The 21,850-nt window shown below is 45.5% G+C and overlaps 1 protein-coding gene across 4 annotated transcripts in view; it reads right to left on the bottom strand.

Annotated features, from left to right (window-relative positions):
• Window positions 1-13,408: 13,408 nt before the first annotated feature.
• The window catches only part of LOC147011357 (uncharacterized), a 64,265-nt gene continuing 55,823 nt past the window's right edge, over window positions 13,409-21,850 (bottom strand). The window contains exons 3-4 of one of the 4 annotated variants that reach the window (XR_015051545.1): window positions 14,110-14,263; window positions 13,409-13,890 (exon numbers count right to left, since the gene is read on the bottom strand). Coding sequence is in view for 1 of the 4 variants with exons in the window: in XM_085856174.1 (XP_085712300.1) it covers window positions 13,827-13,890; window positions 14,110-14,263 (218 nt within the window). In the remaining 3 variants the exon portion in view is untranslated. The remainder of the gene's footprint in view (window positions 13,891-14,109; window positions 14,264-21,850) is intronic. The other 3 variants (XM_085856174.1, XR_015051547.1, XR_015051546.1) reach the window with 3 other exon arrangements.

Here is a 21,850-nt window from a genome sequence, read left to right as displayed (position 1 = left end):
TGTCACGTGTGTGTAATGTAACATGTTACACGTGTGTGTAATGTACCATGTTGCGAGTGTGAGTGTGGCATGTAACATGTTACACGTGTGTAATGTACCATGTTACGCGTGTGTGTGTGGCATGTACCATGTGTCGCGTGTGTTTAATGTACCATGTTACACGTGTGTTTAATGTAACATGTTACACGTGTGTGTAATGTACCATGTTACGCATGTGTGTGTGTGGCATGTACCATGTGTCACAAGTGTGTAATGTACCATGTTACACTTGTGTAATGTACCATGTCACACGTGTGTTCCATGTACCATATTACACGTGTGTGTGATGTAGCATGTTACACGTGTGTGTAATGTAGCATGTTACACGTGTGTGTAATGTAGCATGTTACACGTGTGTGTAATGTAGCATGTTACACATGTGTGTAATGTAGCATGTTACGTGTGTGTGTAATGTAGCATGTTACACGTGTGTGTAATGTACCATGTTACGCGTGTGTGTGTGGCATGTACCATGTGTCACATGTGTGTAATGTACCATGTTACACGTGTGTTTCATGTACCGTATTACACGTGTGTGTGATGTAGCATGTTACACGTGTGTGTGATGTAGCATGTTACACGTGTGTGTGATGTAGCATGTTACACGTGTGTGTAATGTACCATGTCACACGTGTGTTTCCTGTACCATATTAGACGTGTGTGTGATGTAGCATGTTACACGTGTGTGTAATGTAGCATGTTACGCGTGTGTGTGTGGCATGTACCATGTGTCACGTGTAATGTACCATGTTACACGTGTGTGTAATGTAGCATGTTACGCGTGTGTGTAATGTACCATGTTGTGCGTGTGTGTGTGGCATGTACCATGTGTCACATGTGTGTAATGTACCATGTTAGACGTGTGTAATGTACCATGTCACACGTGCGTTTCATGTACCATATTACACGTGTGTGTGTGTGTGTGTGATGTACTGTTGTGTGGAAGGGCGGAGGGATCCATTGCGAGACCGTGGTAAGCGGAGTGTGCTCCGTGTTTTGAGTCGGTTACGTTTCCATGTAATGGGATCTGTCAGAGTCAGTCGGTTGTTCCACTTCATGTTGAGGAGGTAGCATATGTAATTTATAGACAGAGTGAAGAGATTAATTTAATTATGTTTTTGTAACAACTTGTCGACAGCAGGGCTAAGTGAGGACTTCCCATCACAGAGGCACATCGGCCAATTACGATCTCTCTGACCGGGTCTTCCCATCACTGGCCCTGGTCGTTACTGGCTCTTGTCTCCATCATGGTCTGTAAAGGAGACACCATGGAGTCCTGGGTCTACCCTCTGCATCAGAGAAAAGGGAAGTCCTGACTGCATTGTTATGTTGTTGTATAAATGTGATCTGTGACACTGAGTGTGTTAAATTTTATGGTTTATTTCTCCTCATTGTAAACAAGTTTACGTATCCCATCCTCCCCTTGATGTCTTTTCACTCGCTTGGTTTGTTCCATTCATGATAGTATGTTGTCGACCGTCTTTTCTGTGATTTTCATCTTTGCTAATAAGTGTGTGTGTGTGTGTGTGTGTGTCCTCCATAACTCCAAAACCGTAAAGCCTAGCAGCCTGACACTTTGCATGCCTGTTTAGAAAACCCCAAGGAAGTGCTTGAGTGAAAATTGGGTGTTTGGCTGAATTAAAACACTCCTTTTGAAGATAATTAACATTATTTAATGAGATCCTTCATCTGGCGATAATCGTCACCACTCTCCATCGGGTCTCCAGGCGTATCTTGGGTGACTGTGCCAGTAATTTATGATAACGCATGCATACATGGGTGCACCGGGACGTGGTTCAGCGGAGTGAGAGGACCCGTCCATGTCCCGATGCTGTTCTGTTCTGTGCTGTGCTGTGTTGTGCTTGTGTCCAAATCAAACGTGTTGCTCCCACTTCAGAGCCTTCGTCCCTGATCATTGAGTACATTATAGTGGCGACGAGGATGTCTTCGTGCATCGACATATTGCAAGAACACGCAATGGGAGATGATGAGGATGCTGAGATACAGCGAGCTGTATTACTGACCATAGGGCGGCACACCGACCTCCAGCCTCATGAGAGATCTTCTTGCCCCAGCCAGACCTTCTGAACCGGGTAAGATCGTCTCGAGATATACATGTTTTTACCCACCATCATCAAGATGATCAGTCAGCATCCGAGTTTGTGGCTGATTTACGCAGACTCACCGAACATTGTGAGTTTCCAGATAAACTCGAAGAGATGTTGTGTAAGTTCTTTACAATCGGCATCAATGACGACTCAATTCAGCAGAAACTCCTTCCTGAATCCGACCATAATTTGGCTACAGTCATGGAAAAAGCCACTGCGTGTACACAAACTGCCGAGAGCCTTCGTGTGATCGCTAACAAGTCAAAAGTTATCCAGCAGGACCCATTGGTTGACAAGGTAACCTTTGGCTACAAGCAAAAGTGTTTTAGCCAGCCACCAAATTTACCCTCCGAGAAAGGCCCCTGCACTCCGGCCTGTATCTGCTGACTTGAGAACATGCACCAAGGAGGTGGTTCCTGTTGTTGGCTCAGCTCACGTTACTGTAGGATATGGAAACAGCACTCATGTCCCACCACTACTGATAGTGTGTGGAGAGGAACCAACCCTCTGAGGCCGAGATTGGTTACAAGTAATCAGACTTAAATGGAATTACATAAATAGAGTCTCCATCTCTGAATACTCGATATGATACTATACTCAACAAGTACCCTGGCCTGTTCAGTGATGGTGTTGGCACATTTGCAGGACCTGAAGTGAGGATTCATGTTTCTGCAGATGCTCAGCCATTGTTCCACAAGGCTAGACCTGTGCCCAACATGATGCGATAAATGATCGAATGTGAGCTTGACCGCCTGCAGAGTGAGGGCTTCATCTCACCAGTCGAGTACTCCGACTGGACGGCACCTATCGTTCCAATACTCAAAGCAGATGGAACAGTGCACAATTTTGGGGACTACAAAACGACGATCAACCGCTCTTGAAAGCTGGATGGCTGCCCTTTGCTCAAAGCAGAAAAATCTGTTCACCACTCTCATGGGTGGCCAAATATTCACGAATCTTGACTTGACCAATGCCTATGCTCAAATGGAACTAGATGATGATTCCAAGCTCTACACATGCATCAACACTCATTGAGGACTCTACATGTAGAACAGATGCCCATTTGGCATACGCTTTGCTACACCAATCTTCCAACGCAAGATGGAGACATTTTTGAAAACTGTACCAAAGACAATTGTATTCAAGGACGACGTACGAGTGACTGGCAAGTCACAACCTGAACACCTGGAGAACCGAAATGAAGTCCTCAATCGGCTGTCACAAGCTGGGTTATGTTGAAGGCGTGAGAAGTGGACCTTTATGGCACGTGAAGTTGAGTCCCTGCATCATCAAATCTCCTGTCAAGACATTTTTTCCCTCTCCGAGCAAAGTTGAAGCAATTGCGAATGCACCAATCCCACGAAACATTTCAGAACTTCGTGCATTCTTGGGCATGTTGACCTACTTTGTTAATTTCCTGCCTCAACTCAGCACAACCGTCGAGCCTCTGCATCTTCTCCTCAGGAAAAGCCTTATCTGGAAATGGGAGGCTGCCCAAACAAGATCATTCAATGCCGCTAAAACCATGCTGTGCTCCTTGCAGTTACTTGTCCATTACGACCCATCCTAGGAACTCGTTCTCAGTTGTGACAGCTCTTCACATGGCATCGGGTGTACGTTGTTGCAAACAATTGGAACCGGTAATCCCCAGCCTGTTGCGTATGCATCACGAACCCAATCTGACACTGAACGTCGCTATGCTCAAGTAGAACGAGAGGCGTTACCGTGTGTCTTGGGCACCAATATGTCTTTGGAAGACATATTACCATTGAGACAGATCACAAATCCTTGTTAGGTCTCCTGGGAGAAACCAGAGCCATTCTGCCCACATCATCAGGTCGTGTCCAACGTGTATAACACTAACCGGTAATGTCTATCCATTGGTTTACTGCCCAGGTAAGGAAATGTACTATACTGACGCGATCAGTCGCTTTCCGCTTCCCGTAACCATCCCAGAACCGGCACAATCTGGGGATTATCATTCATCTCATGGCTAACGTCATTAACGATGAGGCGCCCGCAACCGCGAAGCAGATTGCTTCTGCTACCAATCACAATCCAGATTTGTCACAAATTAAACGCTGTGATATGTCAGGTAATTGGGCATCATTACCGGAAGGGACGAAACCGTACCTCATTCAGAAGGATGGGCTCTCTATTGATGCAGACTGCCTGCTTTGGAGTAGCCAAGTGATAATTCCTCCTCAACTCCATGGGAAAATTATCAGTGAACTCCACAATGCTCATCCAGGCATAGTCACCAGAAAGGCTGTTGCCCAAGCCCATGTTTGGTGGCCTGGTTTGGACAGACATTGAGTCCAGTGCACGCTATTGTTACACTTGTCAAGCTCATGCGAAGACACCGCGACAGTCTCCATTGGCCATGTGGTCGTGTCTGTGAGCCTCCTGAGCCTCTTGATTTGGTGGTAAAATATAAAATTAAAAGGGGGTGGTGGCAGGAGATATGAGATGTATGAGTAGTTTATGATGATGATGCATGTACACATGGGTGCACCGGGGCGTTATTCAGCAGAGTCACGTGACCCGCCCAAATACAAGCTGTTGTTCCCACTTCAGAGCCTTCCTCCCTGTCTGTTGAGTACTATTCGCTTACCTTTGAGGGGTCTGAAGCCGCCATGTGTTTTTGGCCTGCTCAACCATGCATTGACTTGGAACAGGCCGCAAGGATTTCTTCATGATAAAGTTGTTGTTTTCACTTTCCTCACTCATATTATCGAATGCCTGTTCATCATAGCTACCAATCGCTGGGTACATTGCAATGCTTATAAACATCCGGAGACGCCAGCGTTCATGGCTTCTTTTCATTTCCGCACATGTGATAATCTCGAGAATCTCTTAACCGAAGGAGAATTACAAAATTTAAGTTCCAGATTAGAACTTGGAAGCATTACCGACTCCTTAAAAAGTATTAGTTTGTCTAATTTGGGCATTCGGACATCGCTATCGCTTGCCAACCATTTCTTTGGACTGCTTGCATGAGTGCTTAAGCCGCTTTCCGAGCACCCTTCTGTGGATGTTGGTCCAGTTCCTGTCCCGATCGAGATGTGTCAACAGTTACTACAAGGTAGAGCATGTTCTGATAATGCGTTTTCGTTACAACATGGATTTAATTCAACGACAACAAGAAGAATCGTGTCACGTCATTCTGAGCAAGTAGTTCGTGCTCCACACGATCCCGACTGCATGAGATGATTCAAGGTGCACAGGGAGATGGAGAATGTCCGGAAATGTTACAAAGAGGTGTATAAACAGAAAATGAAGACAGCTACTTAAGTCTCCATTCTGAAATTCTTCAAAAAATTCCCAAGCGAATCAGCTTTTATCTTCTGAGTCTTCAAACTCAACGAGACAGGTTGCAACACCTGAATAAGCCTGCCACAAGCAATATGTTCTGTAGCAAATCCCAATCATGACAACACTTATTGAAAACTAATTAATTTTAATATTTTTATTTGTTACACGTTATATTAACACATTGTTTAATGGTTTTTTTGCCCCTCCTTGCCCCCCCACTGCTTCATTGCTCCCGCACCCTTCCTCGCTCCATCCCTCTCTCTCCCGCTTCTTTTTACCCACCTTCCTCCCTCAGTGGAACCATTATCCGGACAGCGGTTACCTTCCCCTCCTTGTTCCCTCCTCGCTTCCCTGTCCTTCCTCACTCCCCCACCCTGCCTCAAGATCCCTCCCCCGTCACTCACCCTCTTCTCCTCTCCCCTCCTTCTCACCCCCCACCTCCTTTATATTCCCATTAGCGAAGCGATGGGTTGTATTTCAAATCTATACTAGTGCGTGTTGGTTTTCATGAAGCAAAACATATTCTCTCTGCTGATTGCCCTACCCCCACACCTCCCCCCCCTTCTCTCTCTCTCTCTCTCTCTCTCTCTCTCTCTCTCTCTCTCTCTCTCTCTCTCTCTCTCTCTCTCTCTCTCTCTCTCTCTCTCTCTCTCTCTCTCTCTCTCTCTCTCTCTCTCTCTCTCTCTCTCTCTCTCTCTCTCTCTCCCTCCCTTCATTCCCTCTCTCACCCCTCCGCCTTTCTTTCTCTTTTTCTCTCTCTCTGTCTCTGGACGTATCCGGCCAGTGGTTATGTCAAGGAGGGGTTTGTCTCTGGATGTGTTCGGACGGTGTTTGTCTCTGGGTGCTATTTATAGTATCACTGGTACAAAATGTGTTTCAAACATTATTTTGTTTTCATCTTTACTGTTATCCTGTGCAGAATAATTTTGATGAAACAGTATGAAGAGTAATTAACGTGAAACCGCACGTCTGCTTTCCCGTCCCCCACCTCCTCCCGCCTCCCTCCTTGCTCCCACTCCCCTCACCCCCCTTGGAACGTGTAACTACATTTGGTGAGGCTTCGCTCCCCACCCCCCTACCTCACCCTTCCCCCCCTCCTCACTCTGCCCCCTTCTGTCCTCTTCCTGCCTCCTCCCTCTCTCCCTCCCTTCTTAATCCCCTCCTCTCAATGTTCCCAGCAGTGAAGTGGCGGGTTGCATTTGTTTGCATCTAATATGTAAAGCTACTTTTAAAGGGTGTGGGGGGGGGGGGGGTGGGAAATAACAGAGTGGTTGGAAAGCCTCCGTAAATGAAAATATCTGAAAACTAGAAGAGGACTCGGTAGGGCGCATACCTCCACCACGTAATGCCTGATCCATGAGAACATATCTCTCAATGGTGAAGAATCACCATAAAATATATAATTCTTCTATCCAGATCCGGTTCTTCACCAAAATCTAACCAATTTGTCCTTGTCAGACACCCAACCTGTCCACCAGGTTTGTCCGAATCTTTCCACTACTTAGAGATATCCTGCACACAAACAAAGAAACAGACAGAAAGGGGGTGAAAACATAACCTCCTTCACCTTCGGTGATGGAGGTGATAAGTGCAACCTTGTTGTGCTTACTGCAGGTGAGCGATTCAAGACAACAGGAGGTCATAGTGCAACTGCTGCTATTTCTGGACCTACGTACAAAGTACGGCTCGTTATTGCTTCCAATATGTAAGCATACCCCACGAGTATATTGTTGCGGTTCTTCAAAACCGCATGCCTCAAAGGCAATGGCACCCAACATACAGTGATCCCTCGGGAGTTATTTCGTTCATTTTCGTGCATTCAGACCTTCCCCTCATGTCTCGTGGGTTAACGGGACGAAGTGCGTTGTGTGGGTCTAATAGCGATGTCTAATAGTTATATCTCCATCTTCCACTCAATCCTGATTTCCATTTCAACCCTTTCCTTTTATCCATGATACAAATCAGATCAAGCAAACAATCAAACACACACGATATGAATAACGGCACCCAAGTAGCCACCTGTAAAACAATCACCACGAACAAAGACCCTCCCCGGCACGCGCATGGTGCGCCCTTTCATTCAAATGTGCGCGCCAATTTACAATGGCGTCTCACCTTGCTCAACTTTCGCTCACCCAACACTCACCACTTCGACCACCAACATCTCCCGCACACGGGAAAAATCATCATGCGCTTCCTTGTTCCTGAGAACGATGTCCGGTCGCAAAGCTTTGTTTCTTTGTTTACGCTCGATGGGATAATCAGGTCATACATGAGCATGACGTCATTATTTCCAATGATCGCCCTTAGTTCATATTCACATGAGTTTTCTGGAACTGGGAAATTGATATTTTTACAGTTTTGTCAATGAATCACTTTGTACACTTTGTTGTATTGTTGTTTATAAAGTTGTTCTCATTGTTTTTTACATCACGAAAGCAGCTGACGAGTGTTTTTAGTTTCTGTCTTGTAGAACCTCCACTTGCCCATCTGGATCAGTCCCGCCATTTTCATAAATCCATTGTTGTCGTGTCCTTGATCTTGGGCATTTAATATTGCTAGTGCGGGCCCATAGGTGCGTGCCCGTAGGTGAGGGCCCGTAGGTGCATGCCCGTAGGTGCGTGCCCGTAGGTGCATGCCCGTAGGTGCGTGCCCGTAGGTGTGTGCCATAATGTGCAGCTTCGTTCCTTCGCTCTCGTAAACGACGACTGGATTGGGGCATTGTTTCAATTAGATCGGACCAACCGTATCATAAATGGCCGTAACTTGTGAACTGCTCGTTCAATGAATATCAAACCTTGAAAAGGCACATCCACGGGTCCCCGGCAATATTCCTGGCAAGTTTCAATCAGATCGGACCGGCGGTCGTCGAGAAACGGCGATCGCAGACAGACAGACAGACAGACACACAGAGTTTGCTGGAATTATAGATAGATTATTCGTTCTCCGTCCCAGTTGAGCTCACCTCTTCTCAGCCATTCCAATGAGCCTTCTTTGTCCATCCCAACCCGGTCCAATTATTTTTTGTATTTTCCTGCTCTTCTGTCGATCTCCCAGTTGTTGGTGTATATTTGTTGATATTTACTATCTATATATATATATATATATATATATATATATATATATATATATATATATATATATATATATATATATATATATATATATATATATATATATATATATATATATATATATATATATATATATATATATATATATATATATATATATATATATATATATATATATATATATATATATATATATATATATATATATATATATATATATATATATATATATATATATATATATCCTGGTGTTGGCGCAGTGGTAAGGGCAGTGGCTTGGGACCCAAGAGGTCCTGAGTTCAAGCCCCGTTGGGACACTGAATTAATATATATATATATATATATATATATATATATATATATATATATATATATGTGTATATATATAATGTGTATATATATATATATATATATATATAAATATATATATATATATATATAAACCAAGTCGAAAACACCAGGGGGTTGACTCAGCCTGCCATCCTTCCGAGGTCGGCGAAATGAGCACCAGTTGTACTGGGCCCGGTGTATGCCCCGGTTAGAATAGGTGTACCATATCCCTGTGTGTCGTAAGAGGCGACCAGGGTTGCGTCAGGAAGGGCATCCGGAGTAAAAACCTATGCCAAATCATTATGCGGACAACAAAACGAATTTCCATACCGGATCGGTCGAGGCCCGGGTTACCAACGACCGCCACCGGTACCGGTGGTCAGCAGGGTACCAGTGGAAATTGTGCTACTGCTGGGCGAAGGAGGAGAAGGAGACGGGGAAGGCGAGTCCGGAGGCAGTGGGAGAGGGGGAAGGGTAGAAGTGTGGAGGTGAGAGTTGGAACTCTGAATGTTGGGACGATGACTGGCAAAGGGCGAGAGTTGGCTGATATGATGGAGAGAAGAAAGGTGGACATACTGTGTGTACAAGAGACCAAGTGGATGGGGAGTAAGGCGAGGAGCATTGGAGGTGGTTTCAAACTGTTCTACCATGGTGTGGATGGGAGGAGAAATGGTGTCGGGATAATCCTGAAGGAAGATCATGTCAAGAGGGTATTGGAGGTGAGGAGGGTGTCTGACCGAGTGATGAGTGTGAAGTTGGAAATTGAAGGGGTGATGATGAATGTCATCAGTGCATATGCCCCACATATGGGGTGTGAGATGGAATATAAAGAAGATTTCTGGAGTGAGTTAGATGAAGTGGTGGAGAGTGTATCCAAGGATGAAAGAGGTGATTGGAGCAGATTTCAATGGACATGTTGGGGAAGGGAATAAAGAGGATGAGGAGGTGATGGGGAGGTACGGTCTCAACAAGAGAAATGTGGAAGGGCAAATGGTGGTAGAGTTTGCAAAAAGAATGGAAATGGCAGTGGTAAACACGTATTTCAAGAAGAAGGAGGAACACAGGGTGACATACAAGAGTGGAGGAAAGTGCACACAGGTGGATTACATCTTAAGTAGGAGATGCAACCTGAAAGAGATTAGTGACTGTAAGGTTGTGGCAGGGGAGAGTGTAGCTCGACAGCATCGATTGGTGGTCTGTAGGATGACTTTAGAGGTGAGGTTGAGGAAGAGAGTGAGGGCTGAACCAAGGACCAGATGGTGGAAGCTGAAGGAGGAAGACTGTTGCGTGAAATTTAGGGAGGAGGTGAGACAAGCGTTGGATGGTGGTAAAGATGGGTGGGATGATTGGGCAACGACAGCAGAAGTTGTGAGGGAGATAGCTAGGAAGGTACTTGGTGTGACATCTGGACAGAGGAAGGAAGATAAGGAGACTTGGTGGTGGAATGAGGAAGTACAGGAAAGTATAAGGAAGAAGGGGTTGGCGAAAAAGAAGTGGGATAGTCAGAGAGATGAAGAAAGTAGGCAGGAGTACAAGGAGTGGCGTAGAAAAGCAAAAGAGAGGTGGCTAAGGCCAAGGAAAAGGCATATGACGAGCTGTATGAGAAGTTGGATACAAAAGAAGGGGAAAAGGATTTATACCGATTGGCAAGACAGAGGGACCGAGCTGGGAAGGATGTGCTGCAGGTTAGGGTGATAAAGGACGCAAATGGGAATGTGCTGACGAGCGAGGAGAGTGTGTTGAGAAGGTGGATGGAGTACTTTGAGGAGCTGATGAATGAAGAAAATGAGAGAGAGAGAAGGTTGGAAGAGGTGGAGATAGTGAATCTGGAAGTGGGGTGGATCAGTAAGGATGAAGTGAGGACTGCTATGAAGAAGATGAAAAGTGGAAAGGCGGTTGGCCCAGATGGTATACCAGTGGAGGCATGGAAGTGCTTAGGAGAGATGGCAGTGGGGTTGTTAACCAGATTGTTTAATAAAGTCTTGGAAAGTGAGAGGATGCCGGAGGAGTGGAGATTAAGTGTACTGGTTCCGATTTTCAAGAATAAGGGTGATGTGCAGAGCTGTGGAAATTACAGAGGGATAAAGTTGTTAAGCCACACCATGAAGTTGTGGGAAAGAGTAGTGGAAGCTCGGTTGAGAGGAGAGGTGACTATCTGTGAGCAGCAATATGGGTTTATGCCAGGAAAGAGCACCACTGATGCGATGTTTGCTTTGAGAATGTTGATGGAGAAGTATAGGGAAGGCCAGAAGGAGTTACATTGTGTGTTTGTGGATTTAGAGAAAGCTTATGATAGGGTGCCAAGAGAGGAGTTGTGGTATTGTATGAGGAAGTCGGGAGTGGTGGAGAAGTATGTGAGGATCGTGCAGGATATGTATGAGGACAGTGTGACGGCGGTGAGGTGTGCGGTAGGAATGACGGACCGGTTTAAGGTTAAAGTGGGATTGCACCAAGGATCGACTCTGAGCCCTTTCCTGTTTGCAATGGTGATGGACAGGTTGACGGATGAGATCAGACTGGAGTCTCCATGGACCATGATGTTCGCGGATGACATCATGATCTGTAGGGAGAGTAGGGAGCAGGCTGAATCGAGCCTTGAGAGGTGGAGGTACGCACTGGAGAGAAGGGGAATGTTAGTCAGTAGGAGTAAGACGGAGTACATGTGCGTAAATGAGAGGGAGGGTGGTGGTATGTTGCAGTTGCAAGGAGTTGAGGTGGGGAAGGTGGATTGGTTTAAATACTTGGGATCAACTGTCCAAAGTAACAGAGAGTGTGGGAGAGAAGTGAAAAAGAGAGTGCAGGCAGGATGGAGTGGGTGGAGAAGAGTTGCAGGAGTGATTTGTGACAGAAGGGTAGCTGCAAGAGTGAAGGGGAAAGTATGTAAGACGGTAGTGAGACCAGCTATGTTGTATGGTTTGGAGGCGGTGGCACTAACAAAAAGACAGGAAGCAGAGCTGGAGGTGGCAGAGTTAAAGATGCTGCGATTCTCGTTGGGAGTGACGAGGATGGACAGGATAAGAAATGAGTGTATTAGAGGGACAGCGCTGGTAGGATGGTTTGGAGACAAAGTGAGAGAGGCGAGATTGAGATGGTTTGGACATGTGCACAGGAGGGAAACGGAGTATATCGGGAGAAGGATGTTGAAGATGGAGCCGCCAGGCAGGAGGAGAAGAGGAAGGCCAAAGAAGAGGTTCATGGATGCGGTGAGGGCGGACATGCGGGTGGTTGGAGTGTCAATGGAAGATGTGGAGGATAGAGCGAAATGGAGACAGTTGGTCCGCTGTGGCGACCCCTAACGGGAGCAAGCCGAAAGAGGAAGAAGAAGAAGATATATATATAGATATATATATATATATACATATATATATATATATATATACATATATATATACATATATATATATATACATATATATATATATATATATATATATATATATATATATACATATATATATATATACATATATATATATATATATATATATATATATATATATATATATATATATATATATATATATATATATATATATATATATATATATATATATATATATATATATATATATATATATATATATATATATATATATATATATATATATATATATATATATATATATATATATATATATATATATATATATATATATATATATATAGCCTGGTGTTGGCGCAGTGGTTAGGGCAGCGGCTTGGGATCCAAGAGGTCCTGAGTTCAAGCCCCGTTGGGCCACTGAATTAATACACCAGGGGGTTGACTCAGCCTGTCATCCTTCCGAGGTCGGCGAAATGAGTACCAGTATACTGGGCTGCTGTATACCCAGATTAAAATAGGTGTACCATATCCCTGTGTCGTAAGAGGCGACCAGGGTTGCGTCAGGAAGGGCGTCCGGCGTAAAACATGTGCCAAATCACTATGCGGATCATACGGATGATCCGTTGTGGCGACCCCTCACGGGAGCAGCCGAAAGAAGAAGAAGAAGATATATATATATATATATATATATATATATATATATATATATATATATATATATATATATATATATATATATATTGTCTATATTTCCAGTTGTTGAGGCTGTATTTGTTGCTGTTTCATTTTCCTGTGCAGTATCTTCGATTCACACCTGTTTTTGGAAATTCCTTCCAAGGTGAGTTAGGGATACATTTTCAGGTTTGTTGTGTTCATGTTTGTTTCCAAATTGGAACCGATAGTCTGTTGAACATCTCACATACTCAGCTGGTCCTACACTCGTCACGATGTGCACCTGGTTGAGTTCCATAGACCGCTCGCTCCCTCCCTCTCGTCTCGGTCGGTACATTCTCGGGATGCACTGGTTGTTGCAGAACATTGTGTGGATTGTCAGGAGTTTTCTTGTGTTGATGTCCAACTTGTTGATTTCTGATTGGAGCCAGTTTATTATTCCACAGCTGTAATGGTACACTGGTACTGCGAGTTGGTTTATGGCTTTGATTTGGTTTCTTGGGGAGAGATACGTTTTCAGAGCCCACGAAAGAGTCCGGTTTGGACGTCACTGTGAGACGGTGGAGACCCTCGGATTTCCCCACCATGTCCAAGCCATCCACCAGGGAGGTTCGAGGTTCTAAAGTTTGCATTTTCTGCCCTTTTTATGTGTAAAAATGCAATCTCTTGTGTTCAACTTTGTTTTTTAATTATAAATTTTACTGTCAGCTTGGATTCATTTGACACAACTTATACTTCATATTTTCTCTCTGCGAGGAGTGTTTCAGTGTTTCAGGGTTTGACAGCTCGACAGACAGACAGATTGCATGACCCTATTACATATTTATAAATGTTTATTGTCACATTGAAGAGAAATAGATGATATATCTACACAAGGTGTTTGGACACGAATCAATGCTGCCAAACAACAATATGGACGTCGCAGGAGTGGCACGCAGTATGCCAAATTAGGCTTTCCTTCTCCCTTCATGTGACGTCAAAGCAGGACAAGCAGCAGACGCCTTGGCTCGTTCGAAGGTTCTTGTCTGACCTGAAACCAAGGACAATGATGCATGTTATCTGCCCACATTTTTGCGAAACAAGTCACGCCCTACATTCAAAAATGAAGGTATCACAAAACTAGCTTCCCAGCAAGCAAGGACCAGGATAGGTGATTGGACCACTGAGTGGTCTTCATCCGGGACTGTGCAGGAAGACCACTACCTGTGGTGAAAATCCTGAAAACTGAGGCTGGGCGGCAAACACTTACCTGTGAATGCTCCCATTTTGTGAGGAGTGTGAATGAAAACTCCTTACAGGTGTTATTTCCATGTAAAGAGGAAACAGAGTGCACAGCAGCAGCACAATCCCGAGGAGAAGCACAGTAGAGTCACAGAAGCCGGTGATGATGGGATGTAGTGATCCTGTATATGGGGAAAGAGATGCATTCTGTTCCTGATAAATTACTGCCAAACCGATACAATCACAATCCATGTTTCAAACAAAACAAACATTGTTCATCTTTATCTGTGGTATGTGAATGTGTGAAGCCAAAGGAAATAATTTCAACACAAGGGTCTCTGTGATTGGCATTCACATCTCAACACTTCGCTTATGCAACTGAGATCCCAGTGTTAAACCCTATTTATGTGTGTATATATATATATATATATATATATATATATATATATATATATATATATATATATATATATATATATGTATTCTTTTTAAACAAAAGCAGGACACTGACCCGATGACATGACAGTGACGTCATGTGCATAAATTATGTGGACACCACCTCCAAACTGGGATGGTGTCCATGTGGCACTCAAGTCTGTAAATTAGCTCAGGTGTAACCAATCACCTTCAAAATCACACACCTTGTTAAATGACCTCCACTCGTGTTAAATTGTCGTGATTGTGATTTTTTTCAGAATGAAATCAGCTGTTTCTGTAGGTTCCCTCTGTTGGGTAGTACATTTCACAGCAAAACATTAAACCATGAGCACCAAGGAGCTTTCAAAAGATTTCTGGGATGAAGTTATGGAAAGGGACAGATCAGGGGATGGGTATAAAAACATTTGAAAGGCCTTTAATATCCCTTGGAGCGCAGTCAAGACAATCATGAAGTGGAAGGCGTATGGTACCACCAAGACCCTGCCTAGATCAGGCCGTACCTCCAAGCTGGATCACCAAGCAAGGAGGAGACTGATCAGAGAGGCCACCAAGAGACCAAGGACAACTTTTTAAGAGCTACAGGCCTTTAGGATAAAGATTGGTCACTGCGTGCATGTGACAACAATATCCCAAGCACTCCACAAGTCTGGCCGAGACAGTATGGGGGCAAGAAGAAAGTCATTACTGAAAAAGCCCATCTTGAGTCCCGTTTGAGGAATGCGAAAAACACACTCTGGAGATTCTGAAGCCGTGTGGTAAAACGTTTTGTGGCCTGATGAAACCAAGATGGAATCTTTTGGCCCAAATGCAAAACGAATTACGTTTGGCACAAACCCAACAGAGCACATCACCCAAACAAAGAACACCATCCCCACTGTGAAACATGGTGGTGGCAGCATCATGTTATGGGGATGTTTCTCATCAACAGCGACTTGGGCACTTGTCAGGATAAAAGGGAAATGGATGGAGCAAAATACAGAAAAATCCCAGAGGAAAACCTGCTTCCCTCTGCAAGAAAGCTGAAATTGGAATGGAAGTTCACCTTTCAGGATGACAACGACCCGAACCACACAGGCAAAGCCACACTAGAGTGGCGAAGGAACAAAAAAGATAAATGTCATTGAGTCGCCCAGTCGGAGCCCAGACCGAAATCCAACACAATATATGTGCCATGACTTGAAGATTGCTGTCCATCAACGCACTCCACGCAACGTGACTGAGCTTGAACAGTTTTGCACAGAAGAATGGGTAAATATTTCCCAATCAAGGTGTGAAAAATTGGTCGATATTGATCCCAACAGATTTACAGCTGTCATTGCTGTCAAAGATGCTTCCACCAAGTATTAACTCAGGGAGGTGGACATTTATCCAACGAATATATTGTTGCAGCCGAGTCTGTCGGAGAACGACTACTAGGTGGGGGAAACTACGTCGATTCCCACCAGACTCCCCGGAATTGTATGCCGTCGCTCACGGATAATTCCGTGACGCGGCGGGTGGCTTATCCGACCGTGGACGCCAATAACTCAACCGCGTGGTGGAGGGTCCTCCTGTCTAAAATCAAGTTACCTGATTAACCACGTGGTTTCGACTACCGGGGAACCACGCCCTCGGTACGCCTTGCCCGAACCGGATCACTCTACCAACTACCAACTACCTTTCCTGATCGGATGCAGTCGAGCGGCACTGCCCAGGACGTACCGGCGAGAAGCAACGGATTATCGGGAATAAAGACCCAGCTAAACTCAGATTCAAACCATGCTGGACCAATGGAGGAAAAGACAAAGACGAGCTGGGAACATTTCTACAATTATTCATTTACAATAAAGCAAGGAAAAGCATGTGGCACAGGAAAAAGGTTTATTGGGTGTGTTACGCAGGGGAAGATGAGAGAGGTGTGATGCGACAATTATGCAAGCAACTTATAAAAGCAGACACAGTGCAGACTTGACGCGAGAATAAGAAAAGTAATAATTACAACAATGAAGATCTTAGACAGACTTATCTAACGGACAGGCGCCAACACACTCAGACACACACTCGGACAAAATAAACCCAATGAAAAGAAAAGGGACCTTTTGCAGCCAGGGAGGGAGTTGAGGTCACAGTTTTTGGTACCTGAGTATTTCGAGGGAAGGGGCGCTCTGTGGTGCGGCACCCGACAAAAGCTGTACAGTTCGGTCCACAGCCGCACGTGTGGTAATCGTGTTTGGCGGAGTTCAAAGAGGCGAGAGATGAGTTGTAGGCAGGACCAGATTAGAGGCTTGGTCGAGCTCCTTCGCATCCACCAACTCTGACTTCTCCCTTTCAAAAACCAACCGCGACCTTTCAAATCCAACGACAACCTTCCCTCACGTCCAACCCAACTCTGAGGATTGTCTCGTACTTTATAGATCACAGAGTTCGGGTGGAGCCATGGGGAAGCCAACGTCATTGTCTGTCCCGATTAGACCGGGCCTTCATATGGTCCGCCTTTCTGGGCGGGGTTTCGGCCAGACACTGGTAAGGACCACCCACATCGCTGTGTCTGGGTTTGGGAAGTTGAATGGTGGCACAGCTACTGTAACGAACCTCGGGATTCTGCCTCAGAAAACGAGTCTCTGTCGACAGCAGGTAGACGGTGGAAGCGCTTGTCCAGCCCAAAGTGCCCGTCGGGATTTAGGTTCAGGAGACCAGACGAGGGTAGTAAGCGAGATGAAGGTACCATGGATCAAATAAAAGGGGAAATGAAATAAAAGGGGAAAAATGATTTATAATCCTAACTAAAAGCCCATCGCAACGCACCCCCGTGTCTTTCCACAACACACAAGGAAGGAATCTATCTTCACGTATACTAATGGAATAACTGACTTGGAACACCTGTATGTTGTATGCATACGGTTCCAGGAACCGTAACAATATTGTAGTTTTGTATTTTTAATACATTTTCTGAAAGTTGTAGAATTTGTTTGTCATTTGGAAGTTGTGCGTTATGATATGTAAATAAAGGGGGAAAAAGTCTGACTAAATGAAATTTAATTCCAGGCTTTAAGGCAACAAAAGGTGAGGATTTTGAAAGGGGAGTGTAGACTTTCTGGAGGTGCTGTTTACACCTGCTTCAATCATACCTCATGGCTGTAATGGTGAGCATCAGCGAAGGATTATGTCTCACATGGTAAGAACGCATAATCCACAAAGAACAACAGCCTATCTGCCACCCAGCTCAACAAGCTCCACACATTTCGATCGATATATATGTATGTGTATATACATAAAGATATATAATATACATAAAGATATATAATATACATAAAGATATATATATATATATATATATATATATATATATATATATATATATATATATATATATATATATATATATATATATATATATATATATATATATATATATATATATATATATATATATATATATATATATATATCCTGGTGTTGGTGCAGTGGTTAGGGCAGTGGCTTGGGATCCAAAAGGTCCTGAGTTCAAGCCCCGATGGGCCACTGAATTAATACACCAGGGGGTTGACTCAGCCTGTCATCCTTCCGAGGTCGGCGAAATGAGTACCAGTATACTGGGCTGGTGCATACCCCGGTTAAAACAGGTGTACCGCATCCCTCTGTCGTTAGAGGTGACCAGGGTTGTGTCAGGAAGGGCATCCGATGTAAAACATGTGCCAAATCATTATGCGGATCATACGGATGATCCGCTGTGGCGACCCCGAATGGGAGCAGTCGAAAGAAGAAGAAGAAGATGTATATATATATATATATATATATATATATATATATATATATATATATATATATATATATATATATATATATATTGTTATGGCTGTGGAAATTCGCAGAACACCATTTGGTCCTTAGTTACGCTGATAAGTCCGTGTTCAGTTAGATTTCACCACCGTTGTTTAATGGAATTTATTCGTGTCACAGGGCTGTGATCTTTGAGATCGCTGTTTTTCTTTACTATCGTTGTTTTGGACCAACCACCAACATCACTCTCATCAACCGCTTCACAACAATCACAACCACCCCTGCCACTCAACAAGCACGCCATCCTCACCACTCCGCCAGCAACCGTCGACATCTCCACACCACAAACATCGCCTCACCTTCGTCCCCAAACGCCGCCATCTTTGCGCCAGCCACGGCGAGTTCCCACCGATCAGCATCGCTGCAGGCACACGCGGGGGTTCGCTCATCGAGCAACTCTGGCGATTTCTACCATGTCTGCTCTGTGGAGGCTTCGCCTCGGAAAACGGATCACAGGAGAGAAAGGGGCAGGGCCTGTGGGGGTCGAAGGGTGATGATTTCAAACACGTCGGCTCACTCTCGGAGAATCGGATCCAGAGGGTCGGTGATTTCCGCGACATCCGCTTTCCGCGCAGAGGTCAGAGGTCAGAGGTGAGAGGGCGGAGATCAGATCTCGTCTCACCAGCCCTATAAAAGGCCGTGCAGAGCGCCAGTTCAACGAGTCGAGTGGGGTCTGGAGAGGTAGAGGAGCCACGTGGAAGTTTGAAGCCTGCAGTAGCTGGAGAAGCTGAGAAGAACGGAGGAAGCACGAATGGGGAGCGCGGCTAAGCCTGCTGTGCCACGCAGAGCTGCGGAACGTGTACGAGCCGGAGAGAGCTCGCCCGCCAGGGCCAGACGGTCCGAGGTGATCGGGCTTCGGGTCGGTCGGAGCATCGCTGAGGAACGGACGGGTTCTTACAGAGCATCAACTCTAAGAGAGCAAAGGCCCGTTCGTTCCTCTCAGGCGTTGCCGGCCGGGGCCCGTACCACCAGGACTGAGCCGGACCGTGGTTACGGTAGCTGCCGTGGGGAAGGAGCGTCGTGGGTCGCCCAGTGAGGAAGGTAACCTGCACAGCCTCGCGGACCCTCTGTGGTCTACACGGCTCCACTTAATAAAGGCCCACAGGCCCAGTCTGACTCCCCTGTCTATGGGGGTGGTCTTTCTCCTGGGGTTTTGCTTTCGAATGCATGTTGTGGCGCCGTGTCTTGTCAGTAAAACCTGTTACGTGACTGTACATAATTGCTCAGAGACGGTCGTAGCGCTTTTTGCTCTTGCTTTTATTGATTCCATACCTGCATGACTGTATACGTGTGGAAAATAATAAATGTGCTTGTGTGAATGTTAGCCCATTCGTCATGTCATTTTTCCCCCCATTGAACCGCTATCTCGCTCTCGCAATACTAGTTGGTTTTTAAATAACCGATAAATAGAATCGGGTCCGGTGAGGTCTGGCGATAATACCCGCTCGGTTATCCCAGAACGGAATGGACCGCATAAGCGGTTCGTGTCCAAGCAGGCCTTCGCCGAGGTACGGTCCCTCGGGAGGTGACCCGCGCGGGTACTTAGGTATATCGATATTCGACGATTGACCCTATTTCGCGCGGGTAGAATACGGACTGGGCCGTGGTGGGATTGAAAACCCATCTGTGACTGGTTTCTGGCGTTGTTCCAGAAAGTCACGACAGAATTGTCCGTTCGGTGGATGAGCGGCCATTATTGGTTAAAGCGGTCACTCGCACACCGGGCGGGCGTAGATTCGTAACAATATGTATATCGATAGATAGATAGATAGAAATATGACGATTCTGCGAAACCGTCACTCCCCAAGGCAATGGCACACAACATACAGCATTTCCCGAGATAGATATTTAATTCGTATTCGTTTTAAAAGGCCTTCCCTTTTGTGTAATGGGTTTGTGGGTTCACATGCATTGCTTCGGCTTTAGGCAGGGTTTTCCTTCCATTCTTCACTGATTTTGCTTTGCTTGTCCACACCTGAACCTCTCTCACCTTCACGCAGGCCTGCACACCAAAAACCATATGTTGTTGTTTGGCTTTCGGCTGCTTCCGTTAGGGGTCGTCACAGCGGATCATCTGTTCTGATCCGCATACTGATTTGGCATAGGTTTTTTTTTTTTTTTTTTTGTATACCTTGGTCGAGGCTCGCATGAGAGCAAACACACAACTCACAGCAAGGAGGCATGAGACAAGAGGGGCGGGAGTGGAAGGGACAAAACATTGGGAAACAGACACAGGTGAACTGTGGAAGGGAGAGGGATGGGGATGGGACGGGGAACATGGCGAGGAGAAGATGGACATTACAGGGACTTTCAGGAAGGAAAGCAGGAGAATTGAAGGAAGTGGGCTTGGGTGGATTATCGGGGGTAGAAAAGATCGAGGATTTGGATGGGGGAAGATAAGAGGTGGTGGTGAACAGCTGTTTTGAAAGCCTGGAGGGAAGAATGGGAAAGAATAGAGTGAGGAAGTTTATTCCAAAGGCGGGAAAAAAGAGGAATGAAAGAGTGAAGATGAGCAGTGATTCGTGATTTTGGTAGTTTTACCAGAAGGGGGTTGTTGGCGGACCTTGAGCGCCCTGTGGAAATGTGGTTGGGACAAATCGCAGAGAGAGCAGGGGGGGCAAGGCTGGAGAGGAGTAGGTAGAAGACAGAAAGACCACCGACCAACCTGCGGTGATTGAGTGAGAGGCCCAAAGACTCAGCTTCATTGCGGGAGATGCCAATGATCTTAAAAGCCCTGGTTTCGACAGCGTGAAGTCGAGAAAGGTGGGAGGCAGGAGCACCAGCCCAGAGGGGAGAGCAGTACTCCATCAGGCTACGGACAAAAGCTTTGTAAGTGGTCAGGAGCTCAAGAGGGCCGAGGAAGGACTTTGCACGACGGAGGATTCCCAGTCGGCGACTGGCTTTTGAGGCGAGGTTGGAAATGTGACTTTCCCAGGAAAGGTCATGGCAGATAGTGAGACCCAGAAGCTTGAAAGAAAAGACTTCTTCCAGAGGATTGTTGAGAAAGTGGATGGGGGGTTTTGTAAACGGTCCTTTCGAAGAGACATAGTGAGAGTGTGAGATTTGTCTGGATTGAAAGACATGTTCCACGTGTTGGACCAGTTTGTGATTTTATCCAGATCTGCAGTGAGTGAAGAAGCTGCTGCTTGCCGGTCTGAGGGATGACAGATGGTACGGCAGAGGGTGGAGTCGTCGGCAAAGAGAAATAGAGGATTTTCCAGAGAGTCCGAGAGATCATTGATGAAAACCAGAAAAGAACAGGGCCCAGAACGCTACCTTGAGGAACTCCAGCCTGCACAGGAAGAGGGGATGAAAGAACTCCATTTAGGGCCACACGTTGACTGCGACAGGAGAGGAAGTCTGCGAGCCATGAGTGGAGATGGCCTTGAATACCATGGGAAGAGAGTTTGGTGAGTAGGGCAGGGTGCCAGACTGTGTCAAAAGCACGTGATATGTCCAGGGATACGGCTCGGATTTCCTGTCTGGCATTGAGGACCTCCATCCATTGATGG

Source organism: Eptatretus burgeri, chromosome 15 (assembly GCF_056783735.1).
Source record: "Eptatretus burgeri isolate ZD-2024b chromosome 15, Ebu_testis_v1, whole genome shotgun sequence".
NCBI lineage: Eukaryota > Metazoa > Chordata > Myxini > Myxiniformes > Myxinidae > Eptatretus > Eptatretus burgeri.
This window is presented reverse-complemented; position numbering and strand designations above follow the sequence as displayed.